This window comes from Meleagris gallopavo, chromosome 2 (assembly GCF_000146605.3).
Source record: "Meleagris gallopavo isolate NT-WF06-2002-E0010 breed Aviagen turkey brand Nicholas breeding stock chromosome 2, Turkey_5.1, whole genome shotgun sequence".
In the NCBI taxonomy this organism is placed as follows: Eukaryota; Metazoa; Chordata; class Aves; order Galliformes; family Phasianidae; genus Meleagris; species Meleagris gallopavo.
The window spans coordinates 41,056,666-41,083,228 of NC_015012.2; the positions used below are offsets into that span (position 1 = coordinate 41,056,666).

The window sequence follows — 26,563 nt, forward strand, 5'->3', positions numbered from 1 at the left end:
AAAAAGCTTTTGACCTGCATTGTAGTATTGAGTGAGTGATTACTCTCTGCCTGGATCTGTGGTTTCTCTTCATAATTTGGCCACTGACTCTGAGCTGGACCCATTCGATCCTGGGATTTTGAAGCTGGGAATGTGAAATATTCTCTGGTATAGGTCTGTGTTGGGATAGGATAAGCTTCAGGTCGTGGAGGCAGAGTTTGTTCCTGAAAAAGATAGAATGAACATAAGATAGAATTTTCTAATCACACAGATCTGTAAAGAATGTTTTTCTAACCATGTGTTTCTTAAATGTTTTGTTTTGCCTTGTGAGAATATTATTTGTCTGGAATAGAGGTTTTCAAATATAAACTGTGGTTAGGACTAATATCTTTACGGTCTGAAAACAAGTATGTAATATTGCATAAGCCAAAGAAATTGCAGCTTCATGAACAAAAAGTAATCAAATCACACAAAGTTGTCTTAATCTTTCATTAAACCATAGTAAGTAAAAACACCACTCAGTCACTAGCGCCAGCATTATGTACAAATACTTGAGATACTGCTTTGATTCAAGCACACTGATCCATTGATAGCTAAGGAAAATTTACTAGCCAGCATTTTCTTGCCACTTCTGACCTCTGTACAAAGATTTCCAGTCGAGACTGAGGTTATTTTGGTGGTAGTTCCAGATGCATAAGCATTCTTTCCCCCAGGGCTTGGAGGCTGATCTGTTGGAAAGTTAAAGGAAGCATTTACATGCCTGTTAATATTAATTTACATAACTTAATGTAATAATAGTATTCACAACATAAGTATGATTTTTGCTTTGAATAATTCTAACAAGAGGCTTGCTCCAAACGTTACAACTACATCATTATTCAAACTTAAACTTAATCCTGTTTTTTTTTTTTTAAATTTCTGTTTCTTTTTAATCAAATAACCTTTCCCCTCCCCTTTGGAAATGAACAGCCCTTGAAGTCAGTGAAAAAGACATCTACCTCTATGAGAAGAATAATCTGACTTACTTGCTACATTGGGGCTGGAGCGATGATCGGCTCTGTTCTTCATTAATCTGTCATCTCCTGGCAGCTTCTTTGGTTCACTGTACTCCGTCCATGGCAGCTGTGGGCTCTCGGGTGACCCATTTTGCGTGGAGTTGTTATACAGCTCAAAACCTTCACTCTTTGGTCGGGGTTTACCTGAGCCACGGCGGTCAGAAACTGTAACAGTTGATATATATTTTCCCCCTTCACTTATCTTAACTGCTGTCTAGAGTATTCTTTTTTGAACAGGAGTTAGTTTGCATTTAGAACAAGAATTGAGTTTCTGGCATAGCAACTGATAAATTTAAAAACTGTTACTTCTTTGGATACACACTTCCTCTTTCTTATCAACTGTAGAGGATTCGTTTAATTCAAAAAAGAATCTTTGCTTCGAAATAGCTTTTGAAAAGATACGGCATTTGGAAAAGCCAAATGTGCCTTACTAAAAAGTCTCTTGGAGACTCACAGAGGCATATGGCATCTGGAATGGTGTTGTAAATCGTGATAATAGGGATTTATTCTTTTAACCCGTTCTTTCCTATATCCTATATATAGAAAAGGGTTTCTTTATAAAATTATTCTGTGTAAGAATTGTATTTTGGCTCTATGAAGTTCAACGATAAAAATATCGAAGAACTTCTAAGATTTGACATAGAAATTACGAGATAAACGTTCTGCTATTTCTACTTTAAAAGCTCAATAAAAACGTATTGCAAAACATGTTCCAGGGGTTTCTGGTTTTATTTTTCTCTCCTAGTAATTACATTACGCTCTCTGCTTACAAGTCCCACAAAGAGAGAATCCTTTATGAAAGGGATGGAAAAGCTATTGAAATTGTAACAGTGTTTGTATTCATTATATTTCATAATTAAAAATTATTTAAAAACCACGACTGTACTTTTTTTCTTTTTTTAAAGAACAAATGCAAAACGTTTATTATACATTAGACAAATACAATTTTAAGTCTATTTAAAAGTCAGTTTGTCTTTTCACAATAAAAGAAATGCTTCCTTTCTATGCAATTAATCTTATTTTTTGATTTAATGTTTTGGTAAAATTTGGCAAATTACCTCTTTGCATCATTGGAGATGGCTGATTTAGCAGGGTTGCCAGACCATGGTATATTGCTCCTTGTTTTGCTACTTCCAGTGTTACCACTGAACCTGTCCTTGTCATAAGTTCTGCTGCCCTGCAACAGATATCAAAGCAAATTAAATAAATTCAAGCCCAATACTTCTAAGTTCTCCTTATTATAATTTTGTATGACATGGTTTCTCATATTTTTTCTAGTAATCTTTTCTATGACAAAACATTGTTTCTGACTAATACTTAAAATCATTATGAAAAATATATTAAAAAAACCAGATGATAAATTTACGTGCAAGGTTTTCTGCAGGTATAAGTTGGAAGCCAAAATATTTAAGAACTAGAGTAAGAACAGTTTGCTAAAAATGGGAGCCCCAATATGCAACACTGTATCTCCTACAGAGAAAGTAAAAACCCAATGTGCAAAAAAATGAGTCTAAGACTTTGTGCAATAGATTGCTCTGAAAGTAATGCCTCCTATTTATTTCCATGGAAATTACAACAAATACAAAGATCACAACATCACTATTAGACAGAGCACATTCACAGCTATAAAACACTATTTTTCAACATAGTCACCACCATTAACTATGAATTTCTGCCAGTGATGAAGAGCCTGCATGGTGTACTTGTAAAAATCTGCACCAGCAGAGGTGATCCACTGCTTCACAGCTGCTGTGATGCCTCACTGCGCTCACATCCACTTTTCCATCTCCAGAAACATTCAGCAAGCATCAATGAATGCCAATGGAAAAATTTTTTTCTGCACAGAGGAATTTAATGACACCCCTTTGCTTCATACACACTTCCACGTCAGATGCCATTTGGTCAGACTTCTCTTCAGCTGCCATCTGTTGCACAGCAACAACATATAATGGAATATTGGTGAAAAGGCTCAGCCTCTACTGCCATACCACCAACATCCAACTGTGATGCTATGGGCCAACGCAGTAAAATAGGAAGCATTACTTTTGGAGCAGCCCTCATATTACTCTAGTTTTTTGTTGTTTTTTTTTTCCACGTAAAGACACCAAGAGAGAGCATTCCATACCTTTCCTGGGACAGCCCCACCAAGCTTCGACCATCCACACTGAGCAGCTGATCCCCTGCTGCCAGACGACCATCCTAATTACATATCCAAGAAAAAAAAAAAAAATTAGTTCACCAATGCTAACTTAATGTAAATGCTAACAATTACTCATGCAAATTAGTAAACAAAGGATTTAGAAGTATTTCCAAATGACCTTTCCATCCTTGAACTTCTTATAGTTAAAAATACTACTAACCACATCTGCAGCACCTCCTTTCACAACAGACTTGACATATATTCCAAGTTTGTCTTGACCAGCACCCTACAAAGAAAGAAACATCAATTTATTTCATTTTTGCATTCCTCCAATTTTGTTCAAAATTTTACATGTCTAGATAAACCTCTGAATTCTCATTTTTTTATTTCCCCAGCCTGGAAAAAAAGACAAAAACCAGTAACATGGAAGAAAGTTAAGCTCACTTAAAATCAAAAGTAAGTTTTAAAATTAGGCTTCTTGAACCTGAAAACACTGCATGAAGTAAACAGTATTTGATCTTAATACAAGCTTGAAAAATAAAAAAGAAAATATATCAACTAAATCTTTTATCTTAGGAGTTTGTTTTAATCCTCTTCTGATGAGACATACTTTTCAATACAATTTTTTAAGTATACCTGTGTATTCTGTTCCAAAAGACTACTCTATTACCCTTGCTAATGCCCAAATCACACAAGGTAAAGTGCAGATTGCCTATTCTGCTTTGAGCATATGTGACAAAAAGGAACAGAAACACTTCTTACATTTATTAGGACTGTAAAGGACCTAGGAAAAAGAAGCAAACAGTGCTTTTGCTTTTAGGATAAACAAGTAGACATTGTAAGAATTTTAGAACTACCCAAGTCAGTATTTAAGCCCACTGCAGAAACCATGCAATTTTGTTCATAAAACAGCTGCCTAGAAGTATGCCACTAAATTTTAAAAGGATTGTTAACACTAAACATATTGCTAGACAACCAATGGGTCTGAGGCATGAGAACACGAGCATCTATTCAAGCCATGCTGTTGCATCACCACGTACTCAAATTTACAAGACACCACAGAGAAGTCTACATTAGTATCACAAACCCTTAAACCGTCACTTACAATGTACCACAATCATTTCATTACATACGATAGCAAAACATGCCAATTAAATTCATTTGCACATCACTCAAGGCACTCTAGAATTAATCATGAAGTTTTCGATTGAACAATTTTCAATGTAACGTTGTTTTCTGGAATAACACCCCAAACCGTTTTCATATTGAATATGCAACTTCCCCACTCTCCTATTTTTCCAACTCCTTTTCTTCTTTCATGAGCAAAAGGATTCATCACTTCCATCAACATCATCATCAAGTAGAACAAAAAGTGCAGATTTTTCAGAAATAAATGTTAAAGTTGTCTGAGAGGTGAAGGAACTAATTTTTTATTAAACCTTAACTCCAAATATTTTCTCAACAGCCACAGAATAGGAATTACTTTGAGCCCCACGATTCAAGATTGGTATTCAGCATGTCCTCATTTCTCAAAACAATTAAAAAGAAAAGAATTGAAAAGAAAGAAAGAAAATAATTAAGAATAAACCTGTAGCAAACAGCTAAAGAGAAGACACTTTCTGAATCTGGGAGGAATATGAAGGTAATTTTTTTAAAAAAAGATCACTTACTAAAAAAGGACACTATAGAAACATCCAAACAGCAGAATATATATATATATTTAACTTAATACCCAAAGAATCAGATGTACAAGTCAGAAGATAGATAAACTCAATGAAAACCAAAAATCATCTTCCCCAATTCAACTGTGAAGCAGATGAGGGAGGATGATTCAGGTGACAGAACACTTAGGCTTCTGAAAAGTATGCAACAAGATCTCTTATCAGGAATCCTTAAATTTTCATGAGATAAGAAAGAAGTTGTCCCAGTATATTATTAACTAGTTTAACAAAGGATAGGAAGCTTTTACTTTTTACATGGAATTAACTTGTTAGAGAAGCCCTAAATGAATGTGCTGTCCACCAGGGCAACCAATAATGTAACTAAATTTGTCATATAGAATACAGAAACTAGGTAAGTAAAACCGAGGGTTGGAGAGGAGCAAAGTGATTAAGAACTGGAGCAGGAATAGGGAAAAACATACTTTTACTAGTCGAAATGTGAAGTAATGCTCTGATCTTTGGCAGAAGCAGCCCAGAAGAGTTACCATTTCTCTTAGTTGGGAATTGCAGATTAAGATGACTGCTCTTTCCTATGCCACCAACCACTAAGATACCTGAAGGTAAGCTCCTTTAGATGCAAACAGGTTAAGGAGTCACCAGCAAGAGTCACCCACCTACTCCTTTACTCCCATGCACTGTGTGTAATTTCAGGAATGAAGCAACATTTCCTTGGAGGCCAGACTAACCAAGACTAATCAGAAGTCTTGGGACCCGGGAGTGATGTTGCTTTATTCAGCTCTAACTTCAAAAGCTGTTAACACGAATCTCACCTCATAAGGTTTAACGAGTCAGGCAAAAAACTGCATAATGCAGTCAAAGATTAAGTGACAAAAGCAAGCATTTGCTACTTGAAACAGCATACATGTTAATCCAAACAAGTTGAGATTGTGACTTCGCTAATCATTGATTATATCAGACATACTATATCTGTATGTTACATGCTACAAGTGTTTGAAATTCATCCTAATTTTAAGTTTTCAAAGCCTACGTGGCAAGCGCGTACAAAAGACACTTCCCAATTTTGCCAAAGCACATAGATTCTGCTCCTTAACAACAACAACAAACAAAAATAACCCAACATATCCAAACAAACTATCCTAATTTTAGCAAGTGATGGAGATGAACAGAATATCTAGAATGGAAGAAAATGTATCGTGAAAAAAAAACCAAAATAATACACTTTCACTGATGTAATTACACAATGGGATAAAAATGTCCCCATTTTATTTATTCCAGGAAGCTTAACCAGTTCTGGACAAAAACCTCAGAAGTCTCCTGGAAGATAATCTTATCCATGCCCAGGTTTACACATCATTAAGCCAGGTATGCACAGCCAACTGAAGTGAGAAACAGAAAAACAATTAGATCCAGCAACCTGAAGCCATGTATTTGCAGTAGACTTATCACCTTTATATAGGTGCTTCTTGTGTTTGTTTTTAAATCATCTTACATTATCTTAAGAAGCAATTTAATGCTTTAAAGCAGCATGAGTTGAAGGATGTTAACATACTGCACTTGCAAGTTTGGCATGCGCTTAAATTTACTAAGAGTATTGCTGCGGGAATTCCATGACAATAATGAACATCCTCTTGCATTTAGAAAGCATTTTAATAGATCTTCTAATCCTGCTTGGGAGGTAAAAGCAAACACAGGATACATCTGCATGCAGAAGTCTGCTCAGAATGGTAACTGAGGTCTTAATCCTAAATATAAATGAAGAAAAGAATGTATGGGAAAACATTTGTTTAAGTGACCAGACTAAAATGTAAAAAGTAAATAAATAATGCATCCTCCTCCAAGAAACAGAGCAAGAATACAAGAAGTACAAATCAAGAGAATAAGAAAGAAGCCGAGGTATGAAATACTATCAGTAAATTCTGCACTTAGAAATCACCAGAAGTTCTATTTCTCTAATGTCTGTTCATATTGCATCTATATGGTGGGACAGAAGAAAAAAAGACAGACAAGCTTCTAGAAGAGACTAACTTGCTGTAGCTACCCCCTTTCAAAAAGTTCTTATCACAGTACAAAAGCACATTTAGAAACATTCTACAATGTAGAGTTAGAAATTACAACCTGAAGATACAGAGTTAAATAAGAGCAAGGAAAACAACAGTCTTATGTTTAGCACCCAACTGGACAAAAGATTGCTGGGTGTTTCACATCAGAACTGGTCATAGGTTGCATAGTTTATGCAAATCTAGCTCTCCATTTGAAATTAAATGAAAACTTCAAATTATGGAAGTAGCACTAATGAGGCTTACTTTAGTGTAAGCATAGTTAATGCTCACTGAATGCTCAATCATGTTCAGATGCGTAAAATGCACATAAGAAAAATTAATTCTATCAAGAGAGACTTTTCTTTCTAGTCATTTTTAGTTGACTTGACAAAGGACATTCTTAAATCACTAGGCAGATCCTACATACAAATTGACATAAGAAATAGACACTTCATACGATAATTTAATTTCTGAATGATATAAAATACATAAATACTGTAATTCAACACCAAAACATAAATTAGATCAGAAAAGCACGTGATGAGCCAGTACCTACAGGTTATTTTGCTTACAAGTATGAGAGAAAAAATAGTAATAGCTATCATACAACCAGAGCAGAATTAACCAGCTGCAACTTGAGCTATCTCAGCAAATAATAAATTCAGACATTCCAGCATCTGGGTCCTGTGAATTCAGAAAGACTTTCTGCTCACTGGGACCAGGAAACAATCGTCAGTAAAAAAAATCTTACTTGAGAAACATCTATTTCTGTTTAATTACATACGTATGTAATATGCATATTGTTACAAATATGACAAATGTATGTTTATTGGTTTTTCTTCTATATTAATGTAGAAGAAAAGTAATCCATAAACAACTCTCGTAACGTTTAAACTCATTAAACTGGCCACATAGATCAGCCATACAACTGGAACATGCCAGACGGCACAACTAGCATATGAAGTAGGAGCTGGAAGAACAGAGATCAGATAGGGCCTTCCTAATGGCAACACCATATCCAGTCCCCAAACTGGTTATTCAGTCACCATGGAAGCATTAAAAGCAGACAGTTTTCCACCCCCACCCCCTCATGTTGCATTTGCCAGGATAAGCAGCTGCAATTTGACAGTGGAGACAACAGACAGCTCCTTCTACTGAGCGTCAACAGATGGCTAGGCCCAAAGCCAAGCACCCAAGCCAAGCACCCATGCCATGCAGGAACCTAGGGCCCACAGTTACTGAGCTGTCCCACCGATACCCCAGGCTAAAGGTACTGTGGAGCGGGAATGAAGGCCTGTCTGCTGACAGGCAATAACCCCTCAACAGTTAAGCAAGCTTCCACAAGGAAGCACTATGGAACATGGTGGAACACCACAATGAGCTGCACATTCCAGTAAGTTAGGAAGGTTCATGCTGCAGATCTGTAGGTAACTCAGTTATTTTAATACCTGCAATTAGAATAAAAGCATGAAGTCTATGACAAAAATGCTTATTCAGTTGTTAAAAGGACAGGAAAATTGTAATATTAAATAAATAAAGAAAAGTTATGCATCTGTAAAGCACACCTACAGGTACTATGCCTAACCAAACCGGTAATTCTTCAAACAGTTGACAGTAAGGTCTTGTCATTACTTGCTCTAAACTACCATTTGCCCAGACCTGTTTAGCTTCACGTGCCTTGTTTATCACACTCCAATATTATGAATGGTTTCCCATAAAAATTGGCAGAGTTGCATTTCATTAAAGACAAAAATACATTTCAATAACAGGTGTTTTTTGTTTTTTTTAATGTTATGTGTATTAGAATATAATTTTCTTTACAAGAATTGCAATGAAGCCTTCCTAATGATCTTTCAATACTGATTTGTTTTAAATACATGAATAATTAAATGTTTGCAAGTTTCACAGTTTGTAATATGAATAGGAATCCTGAAGTGGAGGAATCTTTACCCTCCAATTATAGTTTGACCAACTCCATTAAAAAAATAAAGTTTGACCATTTTTTTCAAGAAAGATTCAAAGCAAGTGGCTTCAAATATCAAGACTACATAAAAACGTTCCAGATTTCTTTCTGTTCATGGTAAACTTTTTTCTTTCTTTTTTAAAATACTTCTTGAGATCTGATTGAATTTTGCATAAATATGCAAATATTAAAAGATTTTATTTCATAGAATCATAGAATGCTTTGGGTTGGGAGGATCTTTTAAAGTCATCTAGCTCTACCCCTCCTTCTATGGGCAGGGACACCTTCACCTAGACCAGGCTGCTCAAAGCTCCATCCAGCCTGGCGTTGAATGCTTCCAGGAAGGGGGCATCCACAGTCTCTCTGGGCAACCTGTTCCAGAGTCTCACCACCCTCACAGTAAAGAAAGTCTTCTTAATATCTAGTCTAAATCTACCCTCTTCCAGTTTAAAACCACTTCCCTTTGTCCCGTTGCTACCTGCCCTTATAAAAAGCCCCTCCCCCCCTTTCCACGCCTCCCCCCCACCAGCTTTCCTTTAGTCCCCCTTCAGGTACTGGAAGGCTGCTGTAAGGTCTCCCCGGGGCCTTCCCTTCCCCAGGCTGAAGAGCACCAGCTCTCTCAGCCTATCCCCATAGCAGAGGTGCTTCAGCCTCTTCTGATCATTATATTTAATTATTTAATAATATAGATAATGTGTATCTTAGAAAAAAACATAAAGATCTGCCCCATGACTATAATGTAGCTATCAGGCCAGCTATCAGCCCCAAAATCTTTTATCTGCCTACACCCAGAGCAGATTGTACTGATTTTTATCAGGGCTAATTTTCTGATTCCAGACTCTAAGGATGTTTACAAAAACTTACGAAGATCTTCTATGTAAACTTGCATTTAAGTTTATGCAACAGAATCAAGGTTCAGTCTAACCTCCCTAGCAAGTAATTAGTCCAGAAGCAATGAAATAATCCAAGCTTAGAAGCATTATGAAGAATATCAATTTACTAAACTATGCAGCAAATTAACAAATGTGCTCTCTAAGAGGCAAAAAGCAAAAGTTTCTGAACGCTTCTCCACCCCAAGCACTCATTTTCCCTAAAGCTGTATGCATTTTTTAATTTGCATCTGGATGAGAACAAGTATATTTACCTGCAGCATGCCTGATTCACTGAACTGTCAGTCCAGAGTTCACTGCTGTCAGTCCAGAGATCAAGCCCTGTAGCTACTTGGCTTGCCTGTAGTATTTGCAAGCTTCTTTGGACATAAAGATTGGAAAAAAAAAACACCCAAACTATTTAGAGACTTCGGATATCTGTCATCATTAGGCAAAACACTCCACAGAGTGCTGTATAAAAATGAGGTGAAACAGCTTGCTCTATGTAAAGCTAGTTGTGGCCACAGCTGCTATGAGTACTCTGGCTTAAAAAGAATCTTAGAATTGACCCATGCTCCACATATGTAAACGACTCTTTTCTCCTCTTAAATTCTCCTCTGTGGTGGGGGGAAAATACCAAACATTTTCAGTGTTTGACAAAGTACAGTCACAAGTAGAGAAAATATCTCAATTAAACAAAACAGGCAGCAGAGATTCAGATAGGGACAATCAACATTATTTGCAGGCAAAGAAATATCAAGCATTTAATGTTTAAGAACAAGCCAGCTGCAGCTTTAAGAAGCTTTAAGAAGCACCAAGAATGACTTGGAATTCAGAGAAAAGCTAGCTTGCAACCTGTATAAACTGGACTCCTGGCATCCAACATAACCTAGAAACTTTACATCCCACATATCTACATGCTATACTTACAAATAGCCTCAAAAGGATTAAAGAGAAAGGACTGAAGAGTTTTGTTATTTTCTTTACTGGAATAAGGGTTTCTAGTCAAGTGCTCATTTTTGTTGTTGTTGTTGTTAAAATTAAAGAACATTTACAATGAAGTTTGACTCAGGTACAAAGCCTGAAAGTGAAAATGCCTTTCATCTTCCTAAAGGTTGCTTCTTCCAGGATACAAAACAACAAAGAACCACAGATGCTGTGTAATGGACTTCCTGAGACAGCAGCACTAGAATATATATGATTGTAGTCTTGCATAGATGTAGACTTTTTTTTTTTCTTTAAATCAAATTACAGCACTCAGAATTCCTAATAAGGCAAACAGATAAAGGCACGCAGGCACAAACAGCTGTATACATTTCTGTCTAGCACAGAAGATAATTAATTTTCAACACATGATATCTCTGGAAATTGAGGGTTTCCAAAAAGTATCTTGATGAAAACCAAAGCAACTAAGCAAAAGCAACTGGTCTAAAGTCATGTTCTGAGACTGAACTGAAGTACACAACAGTTACTCGTAACTATTCTTTTCTCTGAGCTCTAAATGAAACAGAGACAGTAAGCAGTAGGTAAACAGAGAACGCTTTATACACTACATTCCTAACAGTCTGTGATAGTTTTATAAAATAGACCATCTTAACCATTTTTTTCTTCAATGAATGCTACAACTTAAAACTCATGAAAGCATTTTTATTTTGCTTGATCTTCAGTGCCCAAAATAAGGGTTAACTTTTTACAGCATGCTTGCTCTAAGTACACTGAACAGTGACACACTAAGGGCTGTTTAGCGTTTTCTGCCAACTGAGAAGTTGTATTGCACATTCCGTGACACTCTTCCCTGTTGAGGCAACTCTGAACAAATGCCTCAGCTTAATTAGGTCTGTGGATAAAATTAAGGCAGCACATAATGTGTGATCCATTTCTTGGGGAGGAGAAAGATAAAGGTGTATACACGTACACACACACGTGCACAGAGATACGTATGCATATGAACACTTTTTCCAAGTGACAGCTCTTAGCTCTACAGGTAAGGAGAATTTACAACAGGAAAAATACAATACAGTCTTTCATATAAATTTGTACTACATTTTCAGGTGGATAAAGCTTAATTCAATATCAGTAGATATACTGTCAAGTACTGTTAATGTTCTAAATTTCTACCCCAAATTAGAGCATTGTTTGCATAGGAAAATTTCAGCATAGAATTAAGCTTCTTAAGAGTCTTTTTCACTGACAGAAGTATGAAATTTAGAAGTAAATACTGTAATAACATGTATTTAAAATATATTTTCTAAGTTATTAGAAAGACATAAATGAATGAAGTCTGCTAGAGCAATTCTGAGTTAAGACTATGTACACTGTAACTTTCACATTTTGCTATCAAGTACTAATACTTTCTATATGTAGACACAAGGAGAAATTGGCTCATCCATTTAAATTAAAAACAGAAGAAGAAAAAAGCAACAACAGAATAAAAACACCAACACACACAAACACCTAGTTCCAAAAGACATGAAGTGTAAATAGCTAAGTTACTTATTTGCAATATTAATATAAACATATGCAAGTGAACAAAAGTACTCGGGCTGAGCTGTGGCCTCAGCTAGTGAGAAGGAAAGTCCTGTAGAGCACAAGCTTTAGTTTTCACACAGCATATGAAAACATTAGCAACATTTTATGGGACTCCTACAATATATCAAGATTGAACCAAAAATCCCTCTTGAAGATATGAATCAAGAAGAAAGATGCAGCTTACTAATACCTAGCTGCTTATTCGTTCATTATAAAGACTAAATTGGCAGCTAATATACTTCCTTACTCCCATGGGACCAAGAAATCTGTGGTGGGAATGTCAATTAAATAATACATTTTTACTTTAAGATCTTCTTAAAAAGTCTGTTAAGGCAACATCAATCATTCAGACCACTGGAGTGAATTAGTATCTAACATTAAAAAAAAACCCTAAAACTTCCTACTCAAGCGTTTCAATTAATTCACATTGGAAGAAGAAGCTGAAGATTTTCCTGAAGTATTTAGAATGTACAGACATGAGAAGGCTGTTACAAGGAAATACTGAAGTGTCTGAAATTTTGTCTTAAGATCTGAAACAAAAGTAAAGAGCTAAGGAACAGCTGGGGAAAAAAAAAAAAGCTGTCTGTACTTGCAAACTCAGAGTGAAGAGAATCAAATGTAGGTACTATGTTTTCAGTATGATATGTAGCTAAAAAAATATTCAATTTTGGAAAAAAAAGAAGATTTTAAACTTCTATTATTCCTATGTATATCACCTCCTAAACATATGTAGAACAAACTTTCAGGACAGTTTCATACAGACATTGATATTCCTGGTAGTTTAAAACCCTCCTTAAAATTAATGCTGCAGATCGTTAAATCTAAAATGATGAGCAGCTCTTTAGAAAATAAGTCAACTTACAGTGATTTTATTAACTCCTTACAGTGACTTTATTAACTCTGAGGAACAAAGAAGATTGCCAGATAATACCAATTATTTACAATTGGGAGGCCACACAACTACTTAGAAAAAAAAAAAGTAAACTCCTTCCCCAGTCTATTGATGAACTGTTCCATTCAGTGTTCAAAATGCTTCTAATAAAAAGGAGCTTTCTCTTATTCTATTTCAGTAGGCGCTATTAAAATATCTTATCTTACTATCTTTTAAAAATACCTAGAAAATACACGCTGATCTGTATCCCTAAGGACATACACATGCATACACATTTTTAAGGAAAGTTTTTCTACTCTACTAATGAATTATGACACTAGGAGATAGTCATATGCTGTATATTTTTAAAAACTATTAATGAATATAAACAGCATGAGAAGATTCATCACCAAAATCTGCTGTATCACTTGCAGAATGCTGGAATTCTCTCTCTTGTACAGTCGCAGTCTGAACAGAATCTACATGCCTCTACTCTGTGAATGCCTTTGCATGTTCTGGTCTTTTCCGAAGGGTCTATAAAGTATTCAAATCTTACATTTACCGTTTAGGATGTCAATTTCAGTTTTTCCAGGTAAGACTTTTAAGTGGAAAACAGGCTTTTAGAGGAATCTGGATTAAAGCCAACTAATATGACAAGTAAACATATCACAAAAGTCATGCTACTCATGCTCTTCTACAGTAAAACAGTAATTATCACACCTGAAACTTTAAATATTAACAGTCACTTCCACACATTCGAGAAGTGTATATCAAGAACAAGCTTAAGATTAGTTAAGCCTTTTTCTTCTACGTTTTGGAAAATTAGGTATTAACATCTGACTGTATTTAACGGCATGCTACATTACATTGTTGCTACACGAGCAAATAAGTACTGGCAGGTTTAAACAAGCAAGAGAGCAGGAAGAAGTACAAGGACAGCATTTAAAACTGAAGAGAAAGACAGTCCCAACAGAAACCTGAACAGACTTACCACGGATTCTGTTCTTCCAACAACAGAAAACCACATTTTGATCTCGGGGACTACAGATCCTTGAAAGAAAAGAAAAACAATTCTCCTCTTCTCTTTCAGCCCTCTACAGCAAACACCGCTCTAGTCTGCTGGATTTTCCAAGATACCCATCAAGATAACTCCGCGCTGGATGCTATGACACAGTACAGCATTTATCAACACCAGCTATAACCAATACAATATTCAGACTCTTACGTAATCAGTTATGCTGTTCTGACTTTCATTTACTTTAGAAGCTTTATTAAACTTTGAAAACTGCTAGAAAAACAAAAAGGCAGCCCTTTTGTAGAAAAGACAAAAAAATCTCCAAATTAAACAGGAAGTAATGTGCTGGCCCACAGATGGCTAAGAAGTCACATGCAAAAGCCTCCAAAAAGCGATATATTTTTAAAGTAAACTGCATGCACACTCTGCTTCCAAATCATCTGGATTTCATAAAAGGTTAACCGCAGTGTGGTCGGGAGTCAGGCAGCTTTTAACATCAAAACATCTTTCAGGGTTAGAGCAACCGAATTCTGCACACAACCTCAAAAAGCAATACTTTTCCCCATGCCCGACCCCTCCTACCAACTAGATTTCCATACTCTGATTACGAAAGCTACTGCTAATAATTCTACAGGAGTATTACTATAAGAAAATACGCAACACCTACCAAAGGGCAGAAAGAGAAGTTAACATTTCAGATCGCTTAACATGTGAGGTTATACAACTTAACACGCACACACCAAAAAATGGCGTATAAAGCATTCAGTTTAAGAAATGTTTTAAGGTATTTTTCCAACTTAAACAAAAAGGCAACCGCACACAACGCTGTTTACACTGCTCTGGCACTTAACAGTTGTTTCATAACTAGACTTGTTTTATCTGGTATGTATGCATACAGCATATATGCTTGCTGCGTGGTTGCTCAAAGGGGCTGTCCCGCCTCAGAAAGCACCCTTACAGCACAGTGAACAAGCTGATGCACAGCAATCATGCTCTTTCTGGCATTCCTGGCAGGCCTGTGAAACTTCTCATTAAATAAAATACAGATAGCTGTGAAGGAGAAGTAAAGCACCTCACCATTCTACCTGCCACTAGGCAGAAAAAGGATCAAAAACAGGGTTCCAGACACTCTGTATTCTTGACCCACCTTCCTTGTTCTTGTGTTCACATTAATGTGTTTGCAATCTGCTGGTATCACAAACTGAAACCTTCTATCCTAAGAATATGCATTCCAGTGCACTTTGTCTCCCTTCTCTGCTTAAATGTAAACGAGTTTTTCAGATTGCTGCCAAAAAGGAGTGACCATCACTTGGTAATTAAAAACGTTTAGTGTGAGAGAGGTATATAAGGTATAGCATGCAACTTCCTCTTTTAAAAAACTCTGAATTGGTACAGACACAGTAACCTCTGCAAACTAATAAAAAACCCCAAAGAAATATCAAATCATGAATCAGATGTTTCCTCAAAGATGAGCAGATTACCACACAGGGTCCTCTTGTCCATAGGGACAAGAGCTGGTAGAAATTATTTTTCTTTACACCTGAGAATTTTTCATCCATTTCTATAATACCAGCCACCCACATTTCAACCAGCTCTATACAAAGCCAGAGACATGTACCAGGAGTCCATTAAGGCACCACAGGCAGGTCAGCAATGACACATAAAGCTTTCTCACAGCATGCTACTGACAGCAACTATTTTGTCACATCTCAGGAGAAAAACAACTGTTTTCTTAAGCAAGTTTCAGAGTTGCACTTCACTCTTTGGGGCAGTGCCACCTATTGACCAACTACTGCATTCTCATTTATTACAGCAGTTCTGAAGCAGTCAGGAATACAGGATTTAAACAAGTGTAATTGGGTCCACAGACAAACTGGGATCCTGTGCATGGCAGCAGTAACTGAGTATTTCTAAAATTGAGCATGAGTTTTCATTTCTTCATATGAACACCTGACAGCCAACCTTTTTCTATTACCTAAACCTAACTCTATCCTCATTTCCCTCTCCCTCACATTTCATGTATTGCACTCTTTTGAAGTTTAGAACATTTCAACAAATAATGCATCGGACTTCTTGCCTCAGCAAAGGAGAAAATGAAAATTTTTGTTTTATGCTGGTAAGAGACACATCACTTGAGATGTGTCGAAATAATTATTAGTAAATGTCAACAACATAATGCTAGAAAAAAAAAATATCCCCTCATTATTTCCATCTTCTCAGCATCATTCATTCAATTCTCTAATCTATCCTGCCCTGGTCAGCTTGAAAATAATTGATGCCTGTTTATTCTTCTCTAGTCTGCTGTATTTATTAAGTCTATTTAGGAAAAACATTCTATTACTTATTATTATAAGTACTGTACACCCTCTTGAAAATTAACTTATTTAATTACCAGTGCAACTTATTTCAAACACAGTGCAAAACAATTTTTTCTACCAATGTCCTGATGTCTTAAAATTAAATGAAAATTTCTATTCTATTAAAGATCTGCCTCCTGCTTATTCCAGATTGAGATTGAAGACAACCTTTCTAAAATCAAAATTCCAATAGCGTGGCACGCATACTGCAGCAAGATGACATGCAATCTCTGACTGAACCACCAGATGTTTCTGCAGCTGTATGTGGTGAAGATTGGAAGTACTGCCTTCATCACCCATGAAGACATGGAGTTAACGTGAAATATGTTAAATAACTTGTAAAAAAACAAAGAAACAAAAAAATCCACCACCTACATTTCAAAACAGCTTAAATACTGACCAGTAGCACCATTACATACTGTTAATGGAGGTGTCAGTTGTTAAAACAATGTATGGGATAAGACAGACAGTGCCAGAGAAAATGGAAAATTTTCCACACCTTTTACATCCTGCTTCTCTCTGTATCAGAAGATATGTACCACAGTGTAAAAGGAAAAAAATAAAATTCCACTACATATTTTATACCATTTAACAGCAATGCAGATACCAGACAGAAGTCTGATGGAGATTTAAGTTCATGTATCTTAAGATCCAGAACCTTCTTCGTGTATTATTAACCCACTCCACAAAAGCAGGAGCAGACTACTGACTTGCATTCATCAGATCTTGAGCAGCTTTCTCAATAACTGCCAATACTTTGCAGAATATACCAACAGCACATGGCAGTTCTCCACAGATGTCAGGAGCAAGTCTTTAAAAGCTGATACCGCACAAGATTACAGTTTCAAGAACAGACTATGAAATGAGCAAATTTGCTTGGGGAAAAAAAAAAAAAAAGCTGCATAGAAGTGAATAACTATGTGAAATAACTTCAAAGCAGTAAATAATTATATATTCAACCCATACACTCTATGACAAGGAAGAACAGATCATTCTGAAAAGTTTCTTGTCCTAGATTGCACAGAGACGTTACGAAAAACTTGTTCTATCTGTTTACAACACATAATTACAACAGAGACTTTTGGATATCATAGTTACATAATTCATAACAAATTCAAAACTTTATGATTATGCTTGCTGTATGACCCAGTTAATAAAGAAAAGCCAGCCAACTGGTGGAGTCCTCCACCTGGTGGCTAGAGTTGCATGTACATTCCATATATCACCAACAGCAGGAGCAGCAGACACTACTCTGAAGGAGCAAAACTCATGTCATACACACAGCTGCATACTGTGCAAAAGATAAGCAGAAAGTACATGAACCTTAATGTATATAAACATTTTTATCCATTTATCTAATACAAAAACTACCACACACTATTTATTTACTTGTTTTCTTTCCTTGATACTTCAGCTATTTTCAGCAGAAGTGCTTGATAAGCTTACTTATTCATTCCCTTCAATATCTCTGCCAATTTCTAGCTCTGAAAAACGCTGAAAAAAACCTGTAGTAGAGCTTTAAATGTTATAACTGCATCCACATAATGTTTTCTATTGTTACGTCTGTTTGATTTAAAGAAACATTCCTAAGCCAGAATAAAATTATGATCAATATGATGTACGTGACAAACTCAAGGAAAACAGATTTTTCCATTAATATTTTCCACCGTGGGCTTATTCAAAAGCGTTCTTTTCATAACACTTAAGCAACTAACTTCCATACCTTGGCAGCAACAATGCTGAGGCCCATTCCATTTTGTTTTTTTAGTGTTACAGTTATAATCTCAGGTTCTTTCCTCAAAGGCTGAGCCTATCAAACAAGAAAAGATGAATCAAGAGAGTTCATGTCAGGCAAAGTAGATTATTTTGCAGAACAGCTAATCTAACATCAAAATTGAAGTTGTTAGAGCAAGAGAAGATCTCTACATCTCACCTGAGACAAATATTCCTGGAATTTCACTTTCGAGGTAAAGTCTCTTAATGTTTGATTAATACAGACTCACATCATAAAGCAGTCAAATATTACACCTGTGTTCTTATCAAATATTAGACCTGTGTTACGAATACTGCCACAGTTACACAATCTACCCATTGTATCTCCTTCTCTAATTCCGTTAGGATTCACAATCTTATATGTTAACACATAAAAATGTAACATCTAATGAAACTTCTAATGAAAACTGAAGTTCAGACTCAGCAGAGAAGGATGGTCAGTTTTTAATACTACATCTGGAAGATAATTTTACAAATATATTAAATGGTTAATTAATTTCAAATGTAGAGAGTTAAAGACTTGAAAGAAAAGTTTCAAAAATTTTCATTTCTGAAAGCTCAAAGTGAAATAAAAATCAGTATTGCATAGACATCTAACAAATGTGTTCTGGACAGAGGAAATGAAGCTTTGAAGTTTGTTTTTTTTAGCAACTATAAGGAAAAGGAAAACTAAGGATTTTTTTTTCCCACTGAAAACACAGGAGAAGAAAGTTCTAGATTGCAGCTTATTATTAAGAATTTATTTGCTAATTGTCTGCATAAAATAAAGCAGCCTGCAAATTCGCTTAGAGTAACAATTATTTACACATACATGTCTATATACACTTTTGCCAGTGTTTAAAAGGATTTTCTTCACTGTTTACTCCCAGGGTGAGGGGACATTACAAACAGATTATTATAGGAGAATTTTATCACGCAAAAGCCTAGAAAAACACTGAGCTACAAACAGCTGCAAATAGTTCCTTAAATTCACCAGATCACTCATGAACTACATGTTAACAATGAAGCCTGATCCTCCTAATAAGGATTAAAACTCTTTATGCATAGCACAGTGGCTTGCCAAGAAATCACTATTCAGTTTTCATCATTATTCCCTTAATTAACACTTACTAGCTCAGCATTCTCATGTGACAGGTGACTTTCATAGTCTGCACCTTCAAAGTATATTGTCCATGTGCCTGGTGACCGTGTATGAGGTATTAACCTACAAAAACCTAAAGGAGAAAGTAACGTTAGCATAGCCATGGTATTTGGTCAACAGATTAATTAAGATTAAATAGCCTGACACCAGAAAATAATTAATGGAAGTATTTTCTTTTTCTAAGTATGTTTATCTTCCAACTTAAATACAACTACGTGCTCCACTGCAATTTTACTATACCTACAAAATCATATACTTCCATAGCTGCTGCTTCTTAGGAGTGTATATTTATCTGAAAACACTAACAGCTCCTAGAAAGAACTGCAAAATACTGCATGTACCAACCAAACTCAAGAGATGTGAAACATCAAGTCATATTTCAGAATATTTCAAGCAACCAGCACTCAGAATATGACAGCACCATGGAAATCTGCTTTGTCGAGTCTAACTAACTTGTGCCAGCCTAAATTTGGCAGAGATTAAACTTGCCTCATTGCAATTCTGTCATTAAAAGTGGGGGTTTGTTTACTGAACAATTTCTAGAACATACAACTTATTGTAAAGCAACAGAACTAACCTCTCTGACAGAGGGGATCCAAAAATTCTTGTAAACCACTTGGAACATTTCTGACAACATCACAGGAATAGCCATCTTCTGGTAAAAGAAAAGGGAGTTGTAAGTCAGGATCCTCTTCCAATTGGACTTCTCTGCCATCACTGCGAGCGAGTTCATCAGCCGTATTTTCTGCAACAGTTACTACATTCTCTATCAGTTCCTAGACAGGAGGTAGAAAGACACTGTTACTATAAAATGATAACTTTCATTAAGGAAAAAAATTAACAGGTAAAAAATACTGAGATTTCAAGAAGATACTTTGAGAAATTGGTTATGAGATATAAAAGTTCTTTGGTTCCATTTTGTACACAATGGATGCTGAGTGCAGTTAGAGAATAAAACTCAACAGCGTCTGTTTTTATTCTTTCAAATCATGTGCTAGATGTTTTTACTTGATATGAGAAGTGCATTTGAAAAGCATGTAGTACAGAATATGCATGTGCAGTTGGTAAGCTGGAATCACAGGCAACCTTAAAATTTTGAGAACTTTTTGAGTATACATTGTAAAACTAAGTAAAAAACATACAACTCGTGTATAGCAAGATTTACAGCTCCATTAGGACACAGATACACACAAAGGACCAATGGCATGTAAAGTTCCTTAGTTTGGAAAATTTATTAAAAATGTCTTTTTTATATTTATTGTGACCTCTGTGCAACATAAAGGACCCTGTAAGATAGTTATCTGGTTTTAAACTAACACAAACAAAGCAAAATCACTCATGGTGCAGCAAAGAACTGCAGGCTTTATATTTGATGCTCAGCTATTCTGCTTACTATCACAGAAAGGTCTGTGCAACTGGTATGCTTTTCAAAATGTAGCTACTATGGCAGCATATAGTTGCACAGTATGCTCCCTTCCACATTTTGAAAAGGTCCATAAGATTTCAACAGGGTATCTATTATTAGATTGCACGGATAGATAAAATTAATTCACAAGTTAACAAAAATCAAAATCCTAACAAGTTCCCAAGAAGCAGAAGTCCAAGCAACATGCTGTGTTTCTGTATTCTTCTATTCCAGAAGAGTGCACAAGAGCTAGAAGCCTTTTCATCTCTGTCTCTCTAAGCAGCTACTCCATTTTTTTTCTGCTACCTTAACCACCATATGCTGGTAAAAAAAGTTTTAATGTGAAAGTTTTCACTCGTTAAGTTTGTGCTACAAGTTTGTGAAATTAAAAAAAAATATGGGAAATTGTAGAAAAGATCTTACTCATTATTCTCAAGCACTCAGTGTCTTCAAAGTTGCACAATCTGCCTTAGGAACCAAGAAATTACTCATACCTGACTGAGCTGGAAGAATCAATACCTAAAAGCATCTTAACCTCTAGCTAGCAGCATTCCTTCTGGAACAAAACTCCCACAAATGTGTGATTTTCCTAGCACCAAGCTGTAACTGCTACAAGTCATTTATCTGAAACTGCTACAGGTAATACATATAAATTACCAAACTGTACTAATAGCTTTATCAAAGACTCAGGTGTGACTTTTCAGTTTCATTCTTCAGCTTGTTTGGCTTCCAAGACCATCTGAACAATTTGGTCTTGACCCACTTACACTGAAGTGCCACTCTGAACCTGTAAGTCCAGTATAACAATTTTATGACTTGGGCACAACGTAGCACACACTCAAGACAAACTCATGCAAGTGTTCTCACTCAAACGTTCAGTTTCAGCAAGTTTTGAGGAGTAAGTCAAATAAATCCAGTATGTCTTTAGGAAGTGCTCTTTAAGAAGCATAAAAGGTACTAATTTCTAAAATAATTACATCAAACTAAACTATGTAAATGTAAATACATTTGTATTCCTTTGAACAAATTCAAATTCTTGAAATTTTTCAGATTTGACAGAAGCAAATTAGAGTTTGAATGTACATGTCTCTTTCATAGCAAGGAGTCCCACATAACACTTGATCACAACAGGAAAAACTAGCCATACTGTAAATCCTCCTTCTGACACAAAGAAAATCTACAATATTTAGCACTATAGTTCTTTGGAGGTCCCTACAGAAAAATAATAATAATAGAATTCTACCTATCTGTAAGCAGGAAATATATGATATGCTCTTCAGCTAAAGATTTTCTTGATCGATAGCCAATATAAAAAAAAATAAAAAATCAACTGCACACAGGTTGTAAGTAAACTTAAGACCTTTAGAGCCATTGTATTAGTACCTTTGATTTAATAAATAGATGCATTCATAGTTATGAAAAAATAATCTTTGTAGAGAAAGAATTCAGCTTAGAGCTTAGTGTCACAACTTCACCTCTCCTCTACTACCTTACCTTCTGTAAAGTACAGTGACACCTTTCTGAATTTGCTCAAGATGTACCATGTTATCTTACCTTTCAATGTGATGTATGAGAAGTTTTGGTAATATCCTACTTAGATTTAAGTGAAGTACATACAACGTTGGTGTCAACAAGGAGCTGCTACCACCAATACTGCTTATTGTATGAAGAGAAAATTACTCTGGTTCTTTAGGTAATTACTGCAAATCAATCTACAGTAAGATACTTATTTTTAGCCACAGTTTTCACTTTAAGTCTATATTCCTGAGCTAAGTCAAACAGCACAGCAACTAACAGATGAGACTTACTGTTGGTATAAGTGGTTCATCTGGAGCACAGTGGTAATTCTGCAACAAAGCTTGTAGCTGTAGAGAATTCAACTTGAAGCAAGTGCTGTTAATATTTGGAACATCAGCATGTGAGTACTTGTCCATGGTGAGCAATGTGGTTGCCTGAGAGGAAAAATAAAACCAAATTTAAATTAGAATGAAACCTTATGTCTTGCTTGTGAAATTTCTTTAGTAAAGAGAGAAGACAAAGTGAGAAGCCAGATATGCTACAAAAGCAATATAAATATACCTGTACCAAACACTAAATCAATTAAAAAAAACAAAGCACCTGCATCTGTGAGACATATGAACACTAAACCTACCACAAACAGGTTATTATTCTGGTAGTATTCTTATCTCTTTTTAGCATAGTTGTAAGCTCAGTGTTATATACAGAAATTGAACAGCATGTTGGCTAAAATAACAACTTTCATTGAAATAAAAATTATATAAAAGTCACTTTAATGTTTTAATATCAATGGTACTGAAAACATGTTTTATATCTTTACAGATATAGAGAATAAATTCCTACAAACTACATTCGCCCACATGCTGTTCATTAGGAATATAAACATACTGTCCAAAAATAGAATTAAGTAGGAAGTATTAGTAAAAAAAAAAATAAATACACTTACCTGCACTATTCTGCTTAAGTGGCAATCAGCAGCCAATTCTAAACCCTGTTTTTCTGCCCAGGCCTCAATATGACCCAACTGCTGGCGAACAATAGCTCCCCAATAATGGGAACATAACCCTGAATCTGGGGCCGTAACAAGTCTGTTAAAAAGCCACATGTTGATAAAATGAAACAACTGGGAGAAGAGCTGTATAGTCAGTGCAGCATTCACTCTACATCGTCGCAACAAGGACATAGCTCCAGTCAATGTGTGCAGCACATCATCTACAGAGACAGAACAAAGCAAATCACATTCGCATACTGCAATGTAAATGCTACCCATTTAGACTGTAAATACTAACACATATGGATACCCACTACAGGTTAGTGAATGCTAAGTAGAATCTGTGTGAATTTAAGTCATACACACTTTCAGAAATAAATTTATTGCTTCAAATATATCTTGAACATTTTACAAGATCGAGCAACATTCAATTGAAAGTTGTAATACATCTATTATATAGATTATATACTTCTGAAACAAAAATAAGTAAGGCAAGTGAACAACACACTAGCTACAAAGTGCTCTGCTGGACCTACTACTCACAAACTGGGAAGAGGCTGGAAATGTGAAAGGTGAAGGCAGCTTTGACTGCAGTGTCCCTAAGATGTACATCTTGAGAGAAGCAATATAACTGATAGAATTACAGTCCTGGACCTCAGGAAGCATACTTTGATTCACTTATTCAGCCTGGCTTGTTCAGGTATGAGAGCCTGCCCTAGAGGGCAAAAGTACCCAAGATAGCTGGCTGACCTTTTAGATCCAAAGCACGACAACAGTCAATTCTGGTGTGGAGAAGTCAAACACAGCAGAAAACAAGGAATTCCCAACTGAAAGGTATAGAAAGGTGGAAATGGGGATGGGCTGCTTGACAGGAGTATAGAGGCACTGCAAGTATGGCATTTAAAAAGCCAAATACCTGCCAATATTGAAACTAACAGCAAAGGATGCTGCTATTTAGTTCACTAGTATGGAAAGTTAAGAAAAACTATGAGTTTACTGCTAAGTGGAGCCAAGTATCTAGTACAGAGGATTTCTTTTTTTTATTCTAAAACAACAACAACAAAAAATGCTGAGCACTCGATTTATTTTGTTGTTGCTGTTTAGTTCTCACTAGTAAGGTGCCTGTGCTTTGCAGCAGAGCCTGTGGACATAACAGTAGAAGATGATCAAACAAGGGACCTCTTTACCTAGCTGGACTTACCAGTAGTTTACAAGTCACACCTTAAATGGTTAGGGAATCTGGCTGATATTATCACAAAATTATAATTTTCAAAATACTGTTGCAAGGGTGGAGGATTCTGATCACAAGAAAGAGGCACTGACTCATTTTCAAGAAGGGCAAGAATAAGACTGAGGATCTACATGGCCAGTCAGCTTAACTTCTACCCCTGGGAAGGTTGTGGGGTAAATTTTTCCACAAGCTAATTTCAAAACATAAGGTGTCTGGGAAGAGGAAGCACCAATTTACCAAAGGCAATTTGTGTGTAACTAGCCTAACTGCCTTCTACAGTAATAGTAGTAGAAAGGTAACAGCAGTGTATGTTCTCTTGCACTTCAGTCAGACGTTTGTCAGATTCTTCCACATCATCCTAATAGTAAAATCATTGAGATAAGACTGGATAAGCAGCAGATGATAACTCAGCTAGTACATGGTGGATTTGTGGATATAAAGTACAATTTGTAGCCAAATATTAAGTAACTTCCCTCATGGACTGATGCTGGGACTGATACTGTTTAATGACTTCATTAATGACTTGGGGAGTCTAATATACTGAAGGTTATTTTGCAGAAGAACCTCAGCAGCCTGGAGTAATGGGCTGACAGGAACTTCATGGAATTCAAGGGCAACTCCAAGTTGTGTTTCTCCAAAAGTACAACTGTGCAATAATATAGGTTGGGTGCTAGCTGTATAGAAATCAGCATTGCATAAAACCACCTAAAAGGTGACCAGTTACATATTAGTCTGTTAAGTTAGCAGCACAGCCATCAGAAGGGAGGGAAGTGATTCTTCCTATCCATTCAGCATCTGCACTGGAGCAGAGCATCCAGTTTGACTCTTTATACTGATTTAATGGAGCAAACTCAGCAGAGACACCAAGATTATTACGGGGCTGGAGGGACAGACATACACAAGGAAGAAAGAATTACATTTGGTTCATTCCAAGGAAAGAGCAGGCAAAGAACAGAGCTTACTGCTGTCTTCATTTGTCTAATGAGAGGGTTCAGAAACATGTGCCTGTCAAAGATGCACAGTGATAGCACAGAACGACATGTGACAAACAAAAATTGGAACACTAGAAATGCCAACTACATGAGGAAGAAGTATTTTCACTACGAAGGAGGACAAATGTCAAAAGAGGTTATTTGGAAATGCTGTGAAATCTCTATCCTTGAATGTAGATCAAAAACTCAACTGCACAATACTCTGAAAAACATGATCCAGTTGAATCTGTCTTGAGAAAGCGAGGTTGGATTAGATGAGGATTAAATGACATCCAGAAGTTTCCCTATAACCTAAATTACTCTGTGATTTAAAAACCAATACAGACCATTCATATGCTACTACTGTCCTTTCTTATCATCCATATTCATAACAAATTGATTCAAGTAACTCTCAAGGGTTAGGGCAATATGTATATATCTTATCATTGTAAGAAGCATTCTATTTATTACTCATTAATTGTATGGTTTAGAATACATAAGAAGAGATCAAGTGGTCTAACCTATTTTAGGCCTTTGTGGATTATTTTCCTCTGGATCATCAAGAAATGCTGGCATGTAGTTATTAAGCTCTGACTGCAGACAGTGAACTAGGTACCTGGAAGGGAGGGGAAAATAATAAAAGAAAAAAAAATTAAAATCTTCTACATGTTTATTATGAATACTTCTCAAGAGAGCTCAGGAAAATTACAAGATTTCTGAGATTGGTCTTATCTATGTGACAATAATGATCCAAGCAATGATAAAAGGACATAGAGACACCAGTCAAAACATCTGAAGTGCTCAGATATATTTCTAAGAGTAACAATAATAATAAACAATAGGAATTAAACAAGATACTAAATTACTAAGAATTCTGTTTTTCCAAGAACATACATATTCAGATTGTAATGTTACTAACAATACATAATCCATTGTAGGACACACTAACAACTTCTACTTATTCTTCCAAAAGGTAGTAAGAAACAGCATATAACATCACGAATGAAACAGACTGCTCAACAATCTGGAGCTTG

The 26,563-nt window shown here is 35.9% G+C and overlaps 1 protein-coding gene across 21 annotated transcripts in view; it reads right to left on the minus strand.

Moving 5' to 3' along the window:
- AFDN (afadin, adherens junction formation factor) overlaps positions 1-26,563 on the minus strand; it is a 78,115-nt gene that overhangs the window by 19,165 nt on the left and 32,387 nt on the right. For 20 of the 21 annotated variants that reach the window (XM_010707062.3, XM_010707054.3, XM_019612851.2 and 17 more), the window contains 12 exons: positions 26,051-26,145; positions 23,283-23,548; positions 22,627-22,770; positions 19,991-20,189; positions 19,383-19,486; positions 18,223-18,309; positions 3,395-3,460; positions 3,160-3,233; positions 2,093-2,211; positions 1,005-1,199; positions 616-707; positions 15-203 (listed from right to left, as the gene is read on the minus strand). In XM_010707062.3, coding sequence (XP_010705364.1) covers positions 15-203; positions 616-707; positions 1,005-1,199; positions 2,093-2,211; positions 3,160-3,233; positions 3,395-3,460; positions 18,223-18,309; positions 19,383-19,486; positions 19,991-20,189; positions 22,627-22,770; positions 23,283-23,548; positions 26,051-26,145 — 1,630 coding nt within the window. The remainder of the gene's footprint in view (positions 1-14; positions 204-615; positions 708-1,004; positions 1,200-2,092; positions 2,212-3,159; positions 3,234-3,394; positions 3,461-18,222; positions 18,310-19,382; positions 19,487-19,990; positions 20,190-22,626; positions 22,771-23,282; positions 23,549-26,050; positions 26,146-26,563) is intronic. The other variant, XM_019612850.2, reaches the window with a different exon arrangement.